Source organism: Mastigoproctus giganteus, chromosome 3, assembly GCF_048544385.1.
Source record: "Mastigoproctus giganteus isolate SK-2022 chromosome 3, ASM4854438v1, whole genome shotgun sequence".
In the NCBI taxonomy this organism is placed as follows: domain Eukaryota; kingdom Metazoa; phylum Arthropoda; class Arachnida; order Uropygi; family Thelyphonidae; genus Mastigoproctus; species Mastigoproctus giganteus.
Window position 1 is genome coordinate 103,173,566 of NC_143577.1, and position 18,569 is coordinate 103,192,134.

At 39.1% G+C, this 18,569-nt stretch overlaps 1 protein-coding gene across 3 annotated transcripts in view; it reads right to left on the bottom strand.

The window, feature by feature from the left end:
- LOC150088195 (ankyrin repeat domain-containing protein 17-like) overlaps positions 1 to 18,569 on the bottom strand; it is a 1,023,061-nt gene that overhangs the window by 287,804 nt on the left and 716,688 nt on the right. For all 3 annotated transcript variants that reach the window (XM_090369376.1, XM_090369375.1, XM_090369377.1), the window contains exon 30: positions 15,086 to 15,261. In XM_090369376.1, the coding sequence (XP_090225502.1) occupies positions 15,086 to 15,261 (176 nt within the window). The remainder of the gene's footprint in view (positions 1 to 15,085; positions 15,262 to 18,569) is intronic.

The window sequence follows — 18,569 nt, forward strand, 5'->3', positions numbered from 1 at the left end:
GTTAATTTTTTATCGAATATGAGTCCCAAGAATTTTGTGTTCGCTGCTACTGGAATGGCATTTTGTCCGAGCCTTAATTCAGATTCAGGATGAAGATTACGCTTGCGACAAAAGTGTACACAAACGGTCTTCTCCGGCGAGAACCTGAAGCCATTAGCAAGTGCCCAGGAATTCAGACTATCAATGGCTTTCTGCAGTTGTCTTTCAATAACCCTCATGTTGCACGACTGGCAAAAAATGCTAAAGTCATCAACATAGAGGGCACTGTTTACAGTTGGAGGAAGTTGTTCTGTGATGGAATTTATTTTGATGGCAAAAAGCGTGACACTTAAAACTGATCCTTGTGGTACTCCCTCCTCTTGGCTAAAGGAGCGAGAGAGTGAGGATCCTACACGAACTTGGAACGATCGATTGGCTAAAAAGTTTTGAATAAAAAAGGGCAGATGCCCTCTTAGGCCTAGGCTATGTAAATCTTTTAAAATGCCAAATCTCCAAGTTGTGTCATACGCTTTCTCCATGTCAAAGAACACCGACACCAAGTGTTCGCGTTTTAGGAAAGCATCCCGGATGGATGCTTCCAATCTAATAAGATGGTCCAAAGTGGACCGGTTCCTTCGGAAGCTGCACTGGATGCTGGAGAGAAGGTCATTTGATTCTAAATACCATATTAAACGAGAATTGACCATTCTCTCCAGGATTTTGCACAGACAGCTAGTCAGAGCAATAGGATGATAATTGGTGGTGACTTTTGGATCCTTTCCTGGCTTAGGAAAGGCAAGAACGATTGCCTTTCGCCAGGAGTCCGGAAACTGCCCTTCAGTAAAGATTCTGTTATACAGAAGGAGCAGACAATCCATAGATTTTGGTGAAAGATGTTTAATCATTTCATAATGGATGCCATCTGGTCCAACAGCACTTGCTTTGGAGAGAGTGAGGGCTCTTTTCAGTTCCTCTATAGTGAACGCCCCGTTGTAGGGATAGAGGCCCTTGGACTTAAAATTAAGTGCTTGTTTTTCCAGTTTATGTTTCAGGACCAGGAACTCTGGGGGGTACGAGGATGTTGCGGAGATGTTAGAGAATGTTTCCCCAAGAGCATTGGCTATTGCAGTTGGATCTGCAATAGTGCATCCATTATAATCTAGGATTGAAGAAGGGTGGGATGTATATTTTCCCTTCATTTTCCGGATTTTATCCCAGACTATCTTAGAGTTGGTAGACTGGTTAATAGATGATGTAAAACGGATCCACGATTCCTTTTGACTCTGACGACGGATATATCGTGCTTTGGCTCGTGCACGTTTAAAGGCTATAAGGTTGGTCGTGGTAGGATATCGGCGGAATATCCCCCACGCTTTGTTTTGAGCCTTTTTTGCTGCTGTGCATTGTGAATTCCACCAAGGTTTGGGAAATGGTGGAAACCGGACAGATGTTTTCGGAACAGCATTCGCAGCTGCTTGGACAATATTTTCTGTGATGTACTTAACTGCATCATTGATAGGCTCTTGACTGACTGTGCTAAGATCAAAATTTGCCTGATGTTGGAAGGCAGTCCAGTCAGCCTGATCAATCTTCCACCGTGGTAACCTGAAGGGGAGACATGGTCTCCCACTGTGTAACGAGGTTATCACAGGGAAGTGATCACTTCCGTATGGATTCTCCTCCACTTCCCAAGTGAGTGAAGGGAGTAGAGAAGGGGAGCAGATAGAGAGATCAATGGCAGAAAAAGTACGGGTAGGCATGTGGAAGAAGGTGTTTGTCCAGTATTTAGAAGGGAAAGGTCATTGTCATTGAGCATACGCTCTATGACTCGTCCCCTTCCGTTGATGTTAGCGCTATCCCACAGGGTGTTATGTCCGTTAAAATCCCCGAGAAGTAAGAAAGGGGGTGGCAGCTGCGTAAGAAGATCATCAAGGTCTGCCTGGGAGATGTCAGTCCCAGGTGGCAAATAAATGGAGCACACAGTTAATAGAAATCCCACTGAAAGGCGAATTGCAACAGCCTCTATGCTGGTTGTAATTAGCAAAGGCTGCACTGGGGTCTGGTTACCCACAAGGATAGCCACTCCCCCATGTACAGGGCCATTCGCAATTCTATCCTTTCGAAAAAATGTGATGTTGTGCATGGTGGGATCATCATTTGCCTTTAGATATGTCTCCTGCAAGCAAAAGCAAACTGGCTCGTGCTTTTGCAGGAGGGCCTTGATGTCATCAATATTTCGCCAGAATCCACGACAATTCCACTGTAGGAATTTAGCCATTATTTTGGCTTGGTGGGTCCATCAGGCGGCTTCCGAGGTGCTGAGGGCTTACTTTTATCAGTCTTGGATTTATCTTTTTTGGGGAAGAACGGACGCTGTCCCGTGCCCATTTCTTCCTCCGCAAAGAGTTCCAAGACTGAATCTTTGGGTACCTCCTTCTGCTCAACATCCATCTTATCTTGGGTACTAGGGGAGACTTCCCCTTTCTTATTCTTTTCTTTCATAGTTACCTTTGTTACTTGTGGAGTGTTAGGAGGTACCGATATAGGAGCGGCAGCTGATTGGTCCTTCTGTGCAGGTTTTTGAGAACTTAAAAGATATCATACGATGGGAGTGAAAGACTCCTTTGGAGGAATGGTCATGTCCGTCTGAGTTCCGACGGAACATCTCCCTGCTACCTTCTGGGCGTAGGTAGGTTTGTTGATATTCAGGGGTTTGACCGATTTCCTTGCCTCCTGGTATGATATATTTAGCTCTGCCTTCAGCCGTTGAATTTCTTTTTCTTCTTTCCACCTCTGGCATGCTCGTGAATAGGCCGGGTGTTTGCCTTCACAGTTAATACAGGTGGGTTTTGCGGCTGAACATGCTGTTGTTTCGTGGTCCTTTGCACCGCATCGAGCGCATGCAAGGACTCCACGGCAGGCCATTTGAGAATGTCCATTCTGGCATTTAAAACACCGTAAAGGGTTCGGAACGTATGGATGCACTGAACAGTTGATGTATCCAGCTTTAATCTCGTCAGAAGGTTTAGGAGAGTTAAAAGTCAGGATAACGCTCCTGGTTTTAACAATTTTTCCATCCCTTCGCGCAGTAATTCTCTTAACAGCAATGACTCCCTGTGGTTTTAATTCGGAGCAGATTTCCTCCTCGGTTACGTCGAGAAGGTCCCACTCCGAAATGACACCTCTCGATGAATTGAGTGTTCTGTGTGGTGTCACTGTTATAGGGATTCCTCCGATTGATGTTGTTCGGAGGAGATGTTCAGATTGCCTGTCATTTTTAGTTTAAATTAAAAGGTCTCCAGAACGAAGCCTCTTAACTGATTTGGGTGAACCTGCTAACCCATCTAACCCTTTTTGAATGAAAAAGGGCGACATTTTACCAATCGGTGTCTCATTGGTAGAATGCATAATTAAAAACCTTGGGACTGGCCCTGATGGTAATTCCGTCCGCTGCCTCTTTTTAGCGATAATGCTATCTGTTTCGCCATCTAAATTTTCAGATAGGGACCGGGTTGGGGCCCCTGAAGAAGTAAGTTTATCAGGATTCATTGAGTTTTTTAAATTGTTCAGTGCCTGGGCTCCCCACCCACCACGGAGCCCAAAGGGACGCCCACTACCCGGCATGCAATAAATGCGCTCGGGAGTGGGACGCCAGGGCTACCCAGACACTATACCCGCACCGCCGCCAGCCTGAATCCTGTCCCTCGGACCATGAGGGTAGGGGCGTGGCATTGACACGGTTGACCCTCGCAGGCGAGCCTACTAGCCGATTGATCCTAGCCGGGCCTTCCAGGACCACCCGTCTTGTCGAAGCAGGGGCCAAAGTGGTGTATTGAAGCTGGGCCCCTCAACCACCAGGATCCCCCTTTCCGAATTTCCACGGGTCGCAGCGCACGTCAAACACGCCGGATTCCATTGATGTAAGCCTGGAACCTGGGCTGTGGGCGTTGGATCCCAGTGATGCTAGTCTGGAAGTCCAGCAGCGTCACTGGGAGGTCCCCTCACCACGTACAGGTGCCCACGTCGAGGGGAAAGATATAGAGCTGCTGGAACGAGTACAGAGAAGGGTAACGAGACTTATGAGTGAAAGAAAGGGTTGCTGTTACCAAGAAAGGCTTAAGTTCGGCAAATTTCAGAGTCTGTAGATGAGGCAACTGCGAGGTGATATGATCTGGCCTTGAATGGTTTAAGCAAGCTCAATGCTGATGAGATTTTTCCTCTTGCTCAGATTAATCACCTGATGGGACATAAATTGAAACTATAAATTGAAGACAATAAATTGAAGGAAAGACAGTTGTAGAATAGATGAGAGAAATTTGCCTTTAGCCAGGGGGTGGTTGATTGCTGGAACAAACTTTCACCTTTTATTGTGGAAGTTGACAGCTTAAATTCAAGGCTGAATTAGACAAACTTTTGGAGTGAACAGATGGGTAAAACAGGAAGGTTTTTTTTTTTTTTTTTTTTTTTGGCTGATGCTATATAAGCTTGCTTCCTTGCATCACATGCCTCTACTAATGGTAATGCAATCAGGTCACCACAGAGATGCAATTTAATAGAATTCCAGCCTTTTCTGATAAGAATATCTTTTCTGCCACCAACTAATCTTGTTACTCTTCTCTGCACCCAACAGATGTATGTCCTTCCTAAAATGAGTTTACAAACTCTAATGTAGTATTTCAGACATATTCTAACCATTTCCTTATAGAACAGGATAATCACCTCTTTGTTACTGCTGGCAAAGTTTCTACCTATTAGTGGTGTCCAACCTTTTCACATACAAGGACCATATTCAAAGTTAGATTTGTTTGGTGGGCTGCACTGACTTAGTGATTTGAGAAAAATTAGTGTGCTACATTTTCCATATCATGTTAATGTAAAAGGAAGGACATTTCTATTTTCGTGTTAATGTTTTTTTTTATTTTCAGGCTTTTTTTAAAAAGTGCAAATTCCCAACACTTTTATGTGCAACAAATCTATATTAGTGATTTATTTTTTAGATTTTATTAAAATTATAAAAATATGACTAAAAAAATATTTTTTTAAAAAAAAAATATACCTTAGGTTTGCTTTTAAATGCTCACTTTTGAAATGTTACAATCTGAAAAGGATCACTGCTTTTCAATGTAAGGTGAATAAATAAATATAATGATACACTTAAAAATGAAAATATTTGAACACTTTAAGCACAATACCATTTAATGAGAAAATTTTGGTTGATATTTTACAGAAGTTAAAATGCTGTTTTAGTTCACTTTTCTTGTTGGCTATATAAAAATTATTCTTGAGCCATATCCTGCTCGTGGGCTGTAAGGTTGGACACCACTGCTGTATGTCAGTGCCATAACTCCATGGGCTGTTCTGGTAGCCTGTCTGCAATGCTCAGAGAATTTTATGTTAGAATGTACAATAATCTCTAGGTCCTGTTTGCTCTCCACCACCTTGAGTGTGGTACAACTTAATTGCTATGTTATTCTGAGATTACTGCTTCTTATATGCAATACCTTGCATTTACCAATATTAAACCTCAATTTCCATCTCTTAGCACATTGCTTAGTTTATCTAGATCCTCATGAAGTAGCATACCCTGCCTACCATACCGGCTTTTGTATATCTTCAGCAAACATAGACACCAAACTTGAAATACCTACATCAATATCATTAATAAATATTAAAATTGTCAGGGTCAAACACAGGACTCTGTGGAACTTCCATTTATGACTACTCTTTGCCTACTATTCCACTTAGCCATCCCTTTACTCACAGCAACAACTTTCCTCTAATGCCACATCGCTCCAATTTATATAACAATCATATATGTGGCGCAGTATCAAAGGCCTTACTGAAATCTAAGTATATGATGTAAAAATTATTTTTGCATCCAGTTCCTTTGTAACCACCTCATTGTATCTGGTCAGAATGGTGAGGCATGATCTCACTTTAACAAATCCATGCTGTCATAGCCTCCTGTCCTCATTCCTTTCAAAATTATCTTGCATTACTTTTTTAACTGTTGATTCCATTATTTTTCCTGGCACAGAAGTTAAACTTATACAGCTGAAGTTACTGCTTCATCTTTGAACCACCCTCACAAATAGGGGATGGACTCTCCAATCTGTAAATACTTCTCTTGAATCTAAGGATGCTCTCACTGTTATGGTTAATGGTTTAATTACCTTCTTTTCAGCTTCTTTTAGCATAAATGAATGAATGCACATCCATGTTCTCAACACCTGGCCAGTAGTATATACTACTCATTGTAAACACAATACAGCTCTTCAGTAGAATCGGATAGATTCAGAAGATAAATTGAAGATAAATTACACAGAACACAACCTAACAGAAAAACATACCCAGTCATTCAGCTGTGATGTCTATTTGCTAGAAAGTTAGGCGTCTCTCTCTCTCTAACACTGTGAAAAAAGTATAATGTAGCAAGGAAGTGAAGATGGAAGGGAAACATCAGAAAATGCATCTCTGAGACAGGAGTTAACTATGATTTCAAAGTGTATTCTCTGCAGATATTTTTATTATATTTCTATGATATCTGTATATTATGAAGAGTGGTAACAAAGCTCCTGGACTGGTGCTGTTGTAGTCATGTTTCATGAGTTTGAAAATAAATGGAAGTGTGATGTGTTGTAGTTTAAACTTCTTCTGATAGATAGGAGTACAGAGATTGTCCAGAAGCTGACAGGTTGCAAGTAACAACCAGTTTTGTAAGTGGCATTAATGTTTCATGTCACAACTTTGCAATGGAGCATTGAACAAATAGCAAATTTTGCTTTTAACTGGGAAAATCTTCCACGGAAACGTACAAAATGTTAAACACTGTTTAGTGATAAAAAGTTAAGTCATACCAGTTTGTTTGAATGGTACAGTAAAATCTTGTTAATACAAACTCGGTTTATACAAAGCACTCGTTTATATGAAGCACATACCATTCCCCTGCGAAAGGATAGGCTTTTCTATGTAAATATATTCGTTTATTACAAAATTCAGTTGTTAATATGTATTACAAAGTTCTTTTTCACCTCATGAGAAATAAATATTGTAATTTTGTATGTTTAATACAAATCTTGGCAGAGTGATCCAATTATCGCCCCCAGCCACCTGGCTCCCAATTTCCCAAAGGATGGGAAATTGGCTTGTTAGAAATTAGTTTTGTGAACAAAAGCAGTTTATGGTAGCTACAAGAAATGTAGTGCACTATGGTAGTGCACTCTGAAAAACATCTTTCTGAAGGATGAGTTGTTAAATTAACAAAAGAATATAGTAAAAAATTTTTCTAAGTTGTTTACATACACTCCCAAACTCTCCACGGGAATAAGGTCAGTTGCAATTGTTACCCCAGTTCAAAGAGTCTTTTACTATCGTATACAGCAATCTATTTTTTGTGCCATTTTATCTGAGCTGATGTCTTTTTTGGAACTTGTGTCTTTAAATTAATTTAAAATTGGTTTATATTAAATCTTATCTAGCAGTGTTATGGCGATAAAACATAGACAGACAGAATTAATCCTGGAAATTAAACTAAAAATTATACAAGAGGCCGATAGGATGGAAAGAAGCAAAACAGACATCGCGAAGGAATACAACATCCCTTTACCTACTTTATCTACAATACTGAAAAACTGAAAAAGACTTGAAGTGTGTGACACTGGAGCAGCGATGAAAAACAGGAAACGAATTCATGGTGCAAAACACAAGGAGCTTGAAACAAAACTTTTCGAGTGTTTTCAACAAATGCATGCATCTAATTTGCCAATATCAGGTCCGATTTTTCAAGAAAAGGCAAATTATCTAGCTCAGCAACATGGGATTGGTGACTTCAAATGCAACAGTGGCTGGCTCAAAAGATTTAAAAACAGGAATAACTTGGTTTTGGTGAGTCTGGATTAGTCGACAAAGAAAAGACTACAGGCTGGTTGTGTTATGTACAGTCCATCCTTGAAAAATATGAGGCAAAGAATATTTTTAATCTCAACAAGACAGGTTTATTTTATAATTTGCTGCCAAACAAAATATTTGCTGTTCAAGGAGTCTCGTCAGGGTGGAAAATTAAGTAAACAAAGACTCACTGTTCTGTTATGCTGCAATTCAGATGGCAGTACAAAACAACGCCCACTTGTGATAAGTTTAGTAAGTTTTCCAAGCCAAGATGTTTTAAAGCAGTTAACCAACTTCCCTGTGATTATAAGGCGAATAGAAGTGCTTGGCTTACGGTCAAAATTTTTCTATCTTGGTTATCAAAATTGGACAGAAGAATGGCTTCAGAAAAAAGGAACATTCTGATGATTCTAGACCGTTGTACAGCACATTCTTCCGAGACACTTAAGTTGACAAATATACTGCTCTTGTTTTTACCCCACAGTACCATCAGTTTAATGCAACCACTGGATCAAGGCATTATTTATAACCTCAAGAGAGCATATAGAGCCCGCCTGATAAGGTACTTGGTCCACAACATAGGAGGGAACAATTTTCAGCCAAATTGGAATGTCTTGGATGCTATCCGTAATCTTGTTATTGCCTGGGAAAGTATTACATCAAGTGTTATAATCAACTGCTTCAGAAAGAGTGGCTTTGGAGAAAACATCATAGAAAAACATGGTCCAGCAGACAAATGTGATAGCAACAGTGTTTGTATTAAATGCCCTAGTTTCAAAAACTAAAAATTCCCTATTTTTGAATTTTAGATCTGGTAACCCTATATCTGAATGATTTAAGGATCTTCTTTTGATAGAAATTCCAGATTGGGTGATGAATGCATTTTTAGATATTGAAGAAGTCTGGGGCATTAGACTTAGAAGAAGAACTAATTGAGTTACAAAATGATAGTGAGCTGAAACCAAAGTTTAAGAAATCTTATCAAGGGTTTTGGTTACAGAGGAAAATTTCTGATCACAATCCTGCACTATGGTTAAGAAGCTACTTATTGCATTCCCAACTTCATAATTAGTAGAACGTGGTTTTAGTGTGGTCATGCAACTGATCTCCAAGTAAAGAAACTGACTCCAGTTTACTAAATGTGGTGATTTATGACTCCTAAGCAACTTTAAAGCGGACATTGAGAAACTGGTATTATGTCAAGCTCATTCCTCGGATTAAAAATTTACAGAAAAATAAACTTGTTACTAAATGTAGTTCTAAGACTTTTGTTAAATTATTGTCGGATTTTAAAAAGCTAGAATCACTATTCTAGTAATTTCAATATGTTGAATTAAATAAAATAAAACTTTTATTGGATTTGAAATAAATGTGCAATTAATCATTACTGTTTGATATTATTTTTTTAAATTATCTTCCTCATTGGGTCCTGCAGACTACCACTCTGAAAATATTTTTATAACTTAGAACTGGAGATGTTGGGGATGCATTTATGAAACCAAGGGAGTGGCGACTGAAAAAAAAATTTGGGAACTACCGGGCTAGAGTGTAATTCTTTGAAGCAATAGTCGATGATACACAGTCCACGAGGATTGAATGTTGTGTGGGGTTTCTCTGAAGTGCTTCAATGTAGTTCATCCGTCTAAAACACGTTGAACATTTCTTCAGAATTTTTAAAGCAGAAAATGAAATGTTAACTCTAGTTATTATCCAACATAGTTTGTAAGGGAACGAAAATAAAAACTTATTCCTATTGTTCCTTCATCCGACTTCACTCTTAAAAATTATTCAGAAAGTATCGTTACATAACTCGGGCTTTCTTAAGTTGGGGACTAACTGTATATGACTCCACCTTTTCAATTTCTGTTTTTTCAATGATTATTCCCTTACTGTGGATCACATTGTCACCTGCAAATTGTAAATAGTACCAGTCCAATCTTCTGAAAGCTTCTTCAAGGGTAGCAGTAAACAACTTCAGAGATATTGTGTCTCCTAGTCGAACTCCTTTCTCAATTTTAAAATTGTCTAGCACATACATTTATAAACTGGCATGTGCACAAGGCCTGAACTATGCTCGACCACTATGCTATTATCTTTCGGTTGGCCACCAACTGAAAGGTAATAGCCTCCCGGTTATTACCTCCCCCCCCGCCTTAAGGTGCAAGGAAGCCTGAGGCTTATGCTGCAGCCAAAAAAAAAAATTTGAGTTACCCTGAGAGAGAGAATCAGAAGTAGAAGAGAAGCACCAAGAAAGAGAAGAATAATGAAATCCAGCACAGGACCCTGGGTGTTCATACTAACCAGATGTGAGCCCTTGGGGTGAATATTATCAGATATAACTTTTTTTTTTTTTTTTTTTTGGTAGTTGTTGGCACATAGGCTTCTGTGGCCATAATGCACCTCCCAAGGTTTTTGCAGTACTTTGATCCAAGCCCGAGGCGGGAATTGAACCCGCGACCTTTGGGTTGCCAGGCAGGCACTTTACCCACCCGGCTAGCCCGGTCGGCTTCAGATATAACATCAAAAAAGCAAACTGGCAGAGATACCAAAAATCCCCTTCCTTCCTTCCCCCCCCCACCAGAGATTAATGAAATGCATCCAAATCGACAGGTCAATAAACTGACAGAAACCATTACCCGAGCTATAAATAGCTCTATGAGGAAGAAACAACAAAAATCACATGCAGTTCTCTGGTGATGCACTGCGTTGGATGTTCTAGAGCAAAGGGTTAACCAGGCTAGAAAAGATTTCCGGACATCCCGAACAAATTGGCCACCAGTAGAGGTAAATGCCAGAAGGAAAACAGTGGAATTCATGGATTTAGTATACAAGCCTTATAAGGCAGAAAAAGAAGGAATCCTGGCAAATGCTTATTAGTATCACTGGTAATGCCAATCTATGGGGTATGGTTTGGCCGTTATTACCAACAAGCTGCCAAAAGGTGATGTGATAAACACCACAAACACTGAAGCTGGTCAGACCACCAACACCTGGTTGGTTGGTTGGTTATTTGGATTTTAGGAGCATTAGCAACTAAGGCCATATTGCTCCGGGAATATGTGGTGGTCATTCTCTGACCGTTCTGTATCCTCCGTATTTGGTGGTAATGGGCTCGAACCCCGGTCTAATCAAGAAGCGTGTGCTACGCACTGTTGCTCCTTCCCACCTGGCTACAGAGGTGCCTCCAACACCTGGGAGGAAACAATCAGCAATATTCTTGATCTACTGTTTCCAGTAAATTACAACCCCCTAACACAAGAACAGCCCACCTGAAAACAAAAGGTACCAAAATTTGGAGACAGACCTTTTCACCCTGGGGGGAACTATTCATAGCACTAAATAAACCCAAAAAACAATAAATGATCTTATGAAAATAGAAATGGTAAAAGAACTGGCCAAAAGCTATTCTTACCACATATTGTAACTGTACAATAACTGTTAACAAAGGGTAGTTTTCCCACCTCTTGAAAACAGGCTAAAATAAGATCAATATTGAAAAATCCAGAAAAAACCCGAACAGATCCAAAATCATACAGGCCCATTGCCTTGCTGCCAGTTTTGCATAAGGTAATGTAGAGGCTGATACTATTCAGGTTACAGATTCACTACTTCAATGCCAATTTACAATCAGACAAACAGTTTGGATTTAAACAGGATGCTCCACAGAGGATGGTATGCATACAGTAGAGGAAAACAGTACAAAATGCAGAGAAAAAAATATGTACTTGCCATATCCATCAATTTTTAAGGGGCCTTCGATACAATGTGGTAGCCAGCGTACTTTGCAGATTGCGATTGTTGGGATTCCACAAAACCTGTACCAGTTAATACAAGATTATCTCAGGGATAGACAGGTCTCAGTCAAAACCAGATATCAGTGCATCACTAGACGAGTGACAAAAGGATACCCCCAGGGTTCAGTTCTAGGTCCCTGTTTCTGGAACCTGGTAATGGATGAATTTCTGAGGAGGGATATTGGCCTGACTGACAGGGTCTCACTTTCGCTAACACCCTTGTTTTGCTTGTCAAGGCCAACACGCAGGCTATCTCAGAACAACATAACAGTATACACAAACTAACAATATCTAACAATAAAACCAAATTGATTCTGTAAAAAAAGTAACTTGAATTAAAATAGCAGGCCTAGTAACAGGAATGAAATATCTAGGTATAATATTTAAATATAAGTTGACTTTCTAAGAACATCTTGTACATTTGGCGAAAAAAAGTCAGGAATTATACTGGAATGATTTCTAGGATCAGTCACCCTGACTGGGGTTTAACAAGGAAAAGAACTGCTCTTATTTATAAGACAATCTTCCTTTTATTACCTACGGCACAGGCATATAGTACTATAGAGCCACTTTAAATAAGAATAAAAGAAAATTAGATTCCATACAGAGGATTATATTCTTAACCATCATGAGGGCATGCTGCACTGCCACTGGACATAGAAACAATTAAAAGAGGACTTGACTATAGATTCAAAAAGCTAAATAACTTAAAAAACATAAAAATAACCTAAAATTAAATAAACCTAAACAACCTAAAAAAAAATTTGTGTGCTGTCTTATTTAGGGTACTGTATTGAGTGGGATAAGTGTGTGAAAATGGGGAATGAATGAAAATGTCCTATAAGTGTTAACTCTTGTAACCCTGAATATATATATTAGAAGACGATATGTGCAAGGCATAATTTCTTATGGGTTTAGGTAATTAACTATATAATATTGGTGTAGATACACCATAGTTTACCCATAAATATGAACTACGTATGTAGTGTGAAGGCACGCACAATATGAGATACAATTAAAACTTTACACTACATAGTTCAAATTTATGGGTAAACTATGGTATATCTACACCGATATTATATATATATAATAAAAGAATAATATTAAGAAGCTAAGTAATCATAGAGTTTGGAGAGTGCAAAAATGAAGATAGTGTTGATTATGGATCAGGAACACTGCTTTATCCATTTCGTAGAATTCACTTCTGGTGTATACCGTAGATTCAATATGATTAAACAAAACCTTCTTTATGCTTTCTTCATAATATATATATATATATATATATATATATATATACACACACACACACACACACACACACACACATCAAGCTCTCAGCTGCTCACATCATCAGGAAACACAGCGGCAATCTACAAGGCAGAATGGGCTGCACTTGTCCTACAGGAGCTTATTGTTGTGTGTGACTCTATTGTCAGGGAAATGGGAAATATACTTTGCAAAAAGGATAGGTGGAATATGACCAGGCTTTGTTTGCCAGAGGAACAAGTTGATGACATTGTACATTGGATATAATTTCTAAGGACAAAAAAATTATATTGTTGTACATGTTGGCAATAATAACATTAAGAGTAGGAGATCTCCAGACTTACTTAACAAGTACTGGAAAATTTTGAAAAAAAAATTACGAGTTAGGGTTAAATTTGAAAGCATCTGCTACAATTCTGGCACAGTTACAATAGGAGGGAGCATATGATGAGAGCTCCGTCAATCAATTCGGCCCTGGAGATATTGTGCAATGCTCGTGGAATAGAATTTTTCTCAGTGTGTCTGTGCTTGTTAACAGGAGATACTGTTTCTACAGGAATGGGATACACTTAAATAGAAAGGGTGCAAGGATATTTGCTCATGCTATCGAGGCATGTGAGGTGGGTCGGCAAACTGCAATCTTGAGGGAGGGGAATACACAGACTAATAGATTAACAATAGAGTAGGCAGAGGTGAAAGCGATTCTTGCACTTGAAAGCAAGGTGCTGGGGATTTCAACAACTGCTGGGAGTAATCATGAAACAAGTAAATACATTTGTACACAGGCTGTGTTACGGTAATTAAGAGTATGAACAGGTGCATGTATACTTGCACCTGTTCATACTCACACCAATGCAAGCACACCAATTCTAGGAGTATAGTAAATAAATTTGATGAATTTGAAGTGCTGGTTAAGACATCAAATGCATTGTTGGGATTTTAGAGATGTGGTGTCACTCAGATATAAGGGATGCAGACTTTGAATATGGCGAGCACAATGTATACAGAAAGGACATAGTGTATAGTGTTTTCATGTCAAGCTAAACCGGGGGATTTTCCCAACTCCACATAGTAACTCTGTGATGAATACATGACTCTGTAAAGGTCAGATCGTGTGGGTTAGTGAGTGTTTGTAAGGTTAGTGCTGGATTGTGCTGGTCTGCTGTTTATCAGGCCTCTTAGCCTAGTGGCTTGTGGGACAACACTAACCCATATTACCATCCTTCGCCACAGGGAGGCTGACCCTGCAAGTATTAGCCGGAACCATGCCCTTATATTTGAGAGTCACATTAAGAGGCTCGCATTACAGACTCAAAAATTCGTCGATTTTTATGAAATCTGGAACGGCTTAAAACTTTCAAAAGAATGAGATATAAAATTTTATGAAAATCTATTCACTGGGAGCCATTTACATGTAATTGGACATGAAGCTAATAGGCACTTCACACACTTGCAAATATGCCTAACAAAAAAGGGAAATAAATAAATAATAAAAATAACTTTTATCTCTTAGATAGCATTATGATCATCATTACAATCACTTGATCACTGAAACTTGCTTGGCACTTGTGGTCACTAATATTGAAATTGAGATTAAACATGCACTGTTTCAGTTCAAATCTCAACAGAATATATATTCTTTTTAAATAAATGTGTCAATCTTCAATGCTAAGTGTTCATATGCTTATTTAGAAAAACCATGGAAGCATGAGAGTATTTCCAATTGTCTTAGATGTGCATTTGGAGGGGAACCCCCTCCTAAACTCAAACCTGTATGCATAGATTATTATTACTAGCCATATAGTGCATGGAAGCCTGAGGCTTATGCTGCACCCGCTAAAAAAAAAAAAATTTCCAAGTTACACAGAGAGAGAGAGAGAGAGAGAGAGAGAGAAGGGAATCACCAAGAAGAGAAGAATGATGGTATCCAGCTCAGGACCCTGGGTGTGCCAAGCCCATACTCACCAGATGTCAGGCCCTGGGGTTATTTTATAACATAGCAGCCCAAATCAAATAAACACAAATACATAGAATACAGGTGTATTTTTGCCAACTAAATAAAGCTATTTTAACTAAAAAAATTACTTTCATTTCACAGTGGAGAAATTGCAGTTTGAAATAAAATTTCATATATAACACCAAATTAATGATAAACTAACCTGGAAAGAGTGTTCTAATGGATGTCCTGAATCTGCAGCTATAATATCTCCAAACCGGTTTCCCCCATAAGAACTATGTAAGAGTGGAGGTAGTGAATCATCCTGTGGAAGAGGAGAATTTGTGGGCATTCCAGGTGACATATTTGGAACCCAGTCTCCTGAGGCACCCATGTCAGCTACATAAATAAAATGAATAAAAAAGGCAGAATTTTTAGAGCATGTTCATACAAAGAGCAGAGAGTTAAGAAACAAACAGCCTTAAATATAATTTCTAAATAACATACTATGACATGTTTTCATTTATATATATATATAAAAAAGATTTTTGTGTACAAAAATTGTGCATATGCAGAATGAAAAGAAGACAATCAATTCAGAATTAATAGGGGAAACAAAAGGGTACTCTTACTTAGAAAGACCTCAGTTCTAAAAGTTTTGGCATCTGGAAAATAGATACTTGCAAGATCTGATTGAGGTATTTAAAATGCTTTAAATGTATTGAGTAAACTCAACCTGTTGGAATCCTTCCTCTTGCTCAGACTACACAAAAGAGGGGACATAACTTGATACCCAGAAAGGATGTTTGCAGGATATATGTGGGAAGGTAGATTTAATTCAGTGCATAGTTGACTTCTGGACCAAACTTCCATCTGATGTTGTAGAAATAGGTAATATGAATAAATTTAAAGAAAAACTAGAGAAATTATTAGAGGGGGGGATGGTCAAGTCGTGGATTTTTTTTTTTTTTTGTGCTTAAGCTGCATAACATTGTCTCCTTATATCATACTAATACAAATTCTGTGATCGGTTATCAGTCTGATGGGATCTACAATCAGTTAAAATATTTTAACCATAAGGAAAATTAATCTTATAGCTAATGGCAATTCTGGCTTGCTTGTCATTCAACAATACAGTAACAGATAATTAGAAAACTACATACTGTATGAAGCATCTTTGTTCATTTTCATGACTGTAATAATATGTTGTTGAAGAGCTGAAAACCTAATGTGTTTCTTGTTATTTAATTCCCTCCCCTGCAGTTTTCCATAACATTCTAGTAAATTTGTTGCTCATGTATATTTCTTTCAAGTTTAATGTAAAAATTAGCATTGGTGGACATTATTTCCATCTCCCCAAAGTAGTCTGTTAAATCAAGGCTTTATTTTATACATAAAAAGAATTCACATCATTATTAGCCATATGGTGCAAGGAAGCCTGAGGCTTATGCTGCACCAGCCAAAAAAAAAATTTCTGAATTACCCTGAGAGAGAGAGAGAGAGAGAGAGAGAGAGAGAGAGAGAGAAGGGAATCACCAAGAAAAGAAGAGAAGAATGATGATATCCAGCTCAAGACCCTGGTGTGCCAAGCCCATACTTGCCGGATGTGAGCCCCTGGGGTTATAATAAAATCAAATTATCACTGGAATTGACAAAATGTTGTGGAATGCATTCAGTACAGTGAGATTGCTTTTTCAATAATAGTATAGATACTAGTGCAGGGTTATATAAACAAACAAAATGGGTGCAAATGTTTTTGGCCACTTTTTAGCAAAGCTATCATTGCACCATTCTCATTCTCAATTGCAGATTCTAAAATAAGTTATTACTGCTTTTGAAATTAGAGATTATATCATCTTGTAAAATTGTGAAATATATCTATAAAAGAAATATACCAAAAAACTCACATTAAAAAGGACAAACAATTATGATAGTTCTTTCACAGTTTTACAAATTATTCACACCTATATCCATTGTAGCAACTTACCCTTAATGTCATACTGCTCCAATTTGTACAGTAGTCTTCCATGTGCAACAGTGTTGCACATGGAAGACTACTGTACAAATTACTGAACCTATCCCGAAATCCAAGTACATGATATCAAAATTATTTTTTGCCTCCAGCTCTTTTGTAACCACATCATAGTATCTACTCAAATTAGTCACACAAGACTTTCCCTTAACAAACCCATGCTGTGTTTCATGCATTATTACTGCAGTCTTGGCTAGATGATTCTGCAATATATCTTTAACCAGTGACTCCATTATTTTCCCTGGAACAGAAGTTAAATTAATTGGTCTGTAATTACTTGTGTTACCCTTAGATCCCCCTTTGTGAATTCGGGATACATTTGTATATCTCCAGTCTGTGGGGACTTCCCCTGAGGGCAAGGATACTCTCATAATTATGGCCAAGGGTTTGCTTACTTCCTTCGTCACCTCCTTTAATATAACTGGACAGATCCCATCCGCCTTCCTTATTTAACTTCAACAATTTTGCCTCAACTTTGCTCTCAGTTAATATAAAATCATTAAGCATCCTGTTACTACAGTATGATAAACTTCTGGCATTTTTCTCCCTTAACTCCTCATGTGTGAATGTAGATGCAAAATACTCATTCAGATTATCAGCGTCTGAGCAGGATCATCAACAGTCAAACCACAGCTATCAAATGGACCAATCTGATTCATCCCCTTCCTTCTAGAGTTTATACAGAGTGTCTCAAAAATATTGGCACAAACGTTTAGGGGAGGTAGGTAACATCTTAAGGAATGTGAATCGCATAAGAACCCATAACCGGAAACGGCTCGGGGAAAGTAGTAGCAGAGGCACAAGAAGCAGAAATGATACCCATAGGAACCCATAACCGGAAACGTCACCATAAGTTGGTACACGGCGCTGTTCATCAGTTCGTGAGAGGGAAAATTTCTGGTTTACTCATTCAAGCAGTAGTCGCCGCACGAAGAGCATGCATCGATATATGAACTGTGAGCTGGCAGACATGCACCCAGTGTATGGATTAGCAGAGGGCCCACATGGTGTGCGCCCCCATGCAGCACAACATCGCTTTGCAATAAATATGTGGGCAGGTATGGTCGGTGACTGCTTAGTTGGCCCATACCTGTTACCATCCCGCATGAACTCCACTAAATATTGGATCTTTCTTGAACAAGTTCTACCAGGGTTACTTGACGATGTTCCAGCAAATATGAGACGCAACATTTGGTTTCAACATGACGGGGCACCTGCCCATTATGGAAGGTGTGTTCGTGACGATTTGAACAGGCGTTTTTGGGCATCCATGGATTGGCTGTGGTGGACCTGTTGCCTGGCCCCCACACTCACCTGATTTCTTTCTGGGGGGGGACCTCAAATCTATCGTGTATGAATCGCCTGTGGAGACAGAAATGGATCTCGAGGCGAGACTTGTCTGCACTGCTGCTACTGTCAAAGAAACTCCAGGTATGTTCGACTGTGTCCGCCAATCCATGCTGCGTCGGTGTCACGCATGCATCGCGTCTCATGGTGGAACCTTTGAGCATCTGTTGTAATGTCATGAAATGCATCCATCTCGTACTCCATTGTTAATATTATGTCAAATAAATATTTGCCACTAATTACTGTCTTGTGTGATTTCTGCTTCTTGTGCCTCTGCTACTACTTTCCCGTGACGTTTCCGGTTATGGGTTCCTATGCGATTCACACT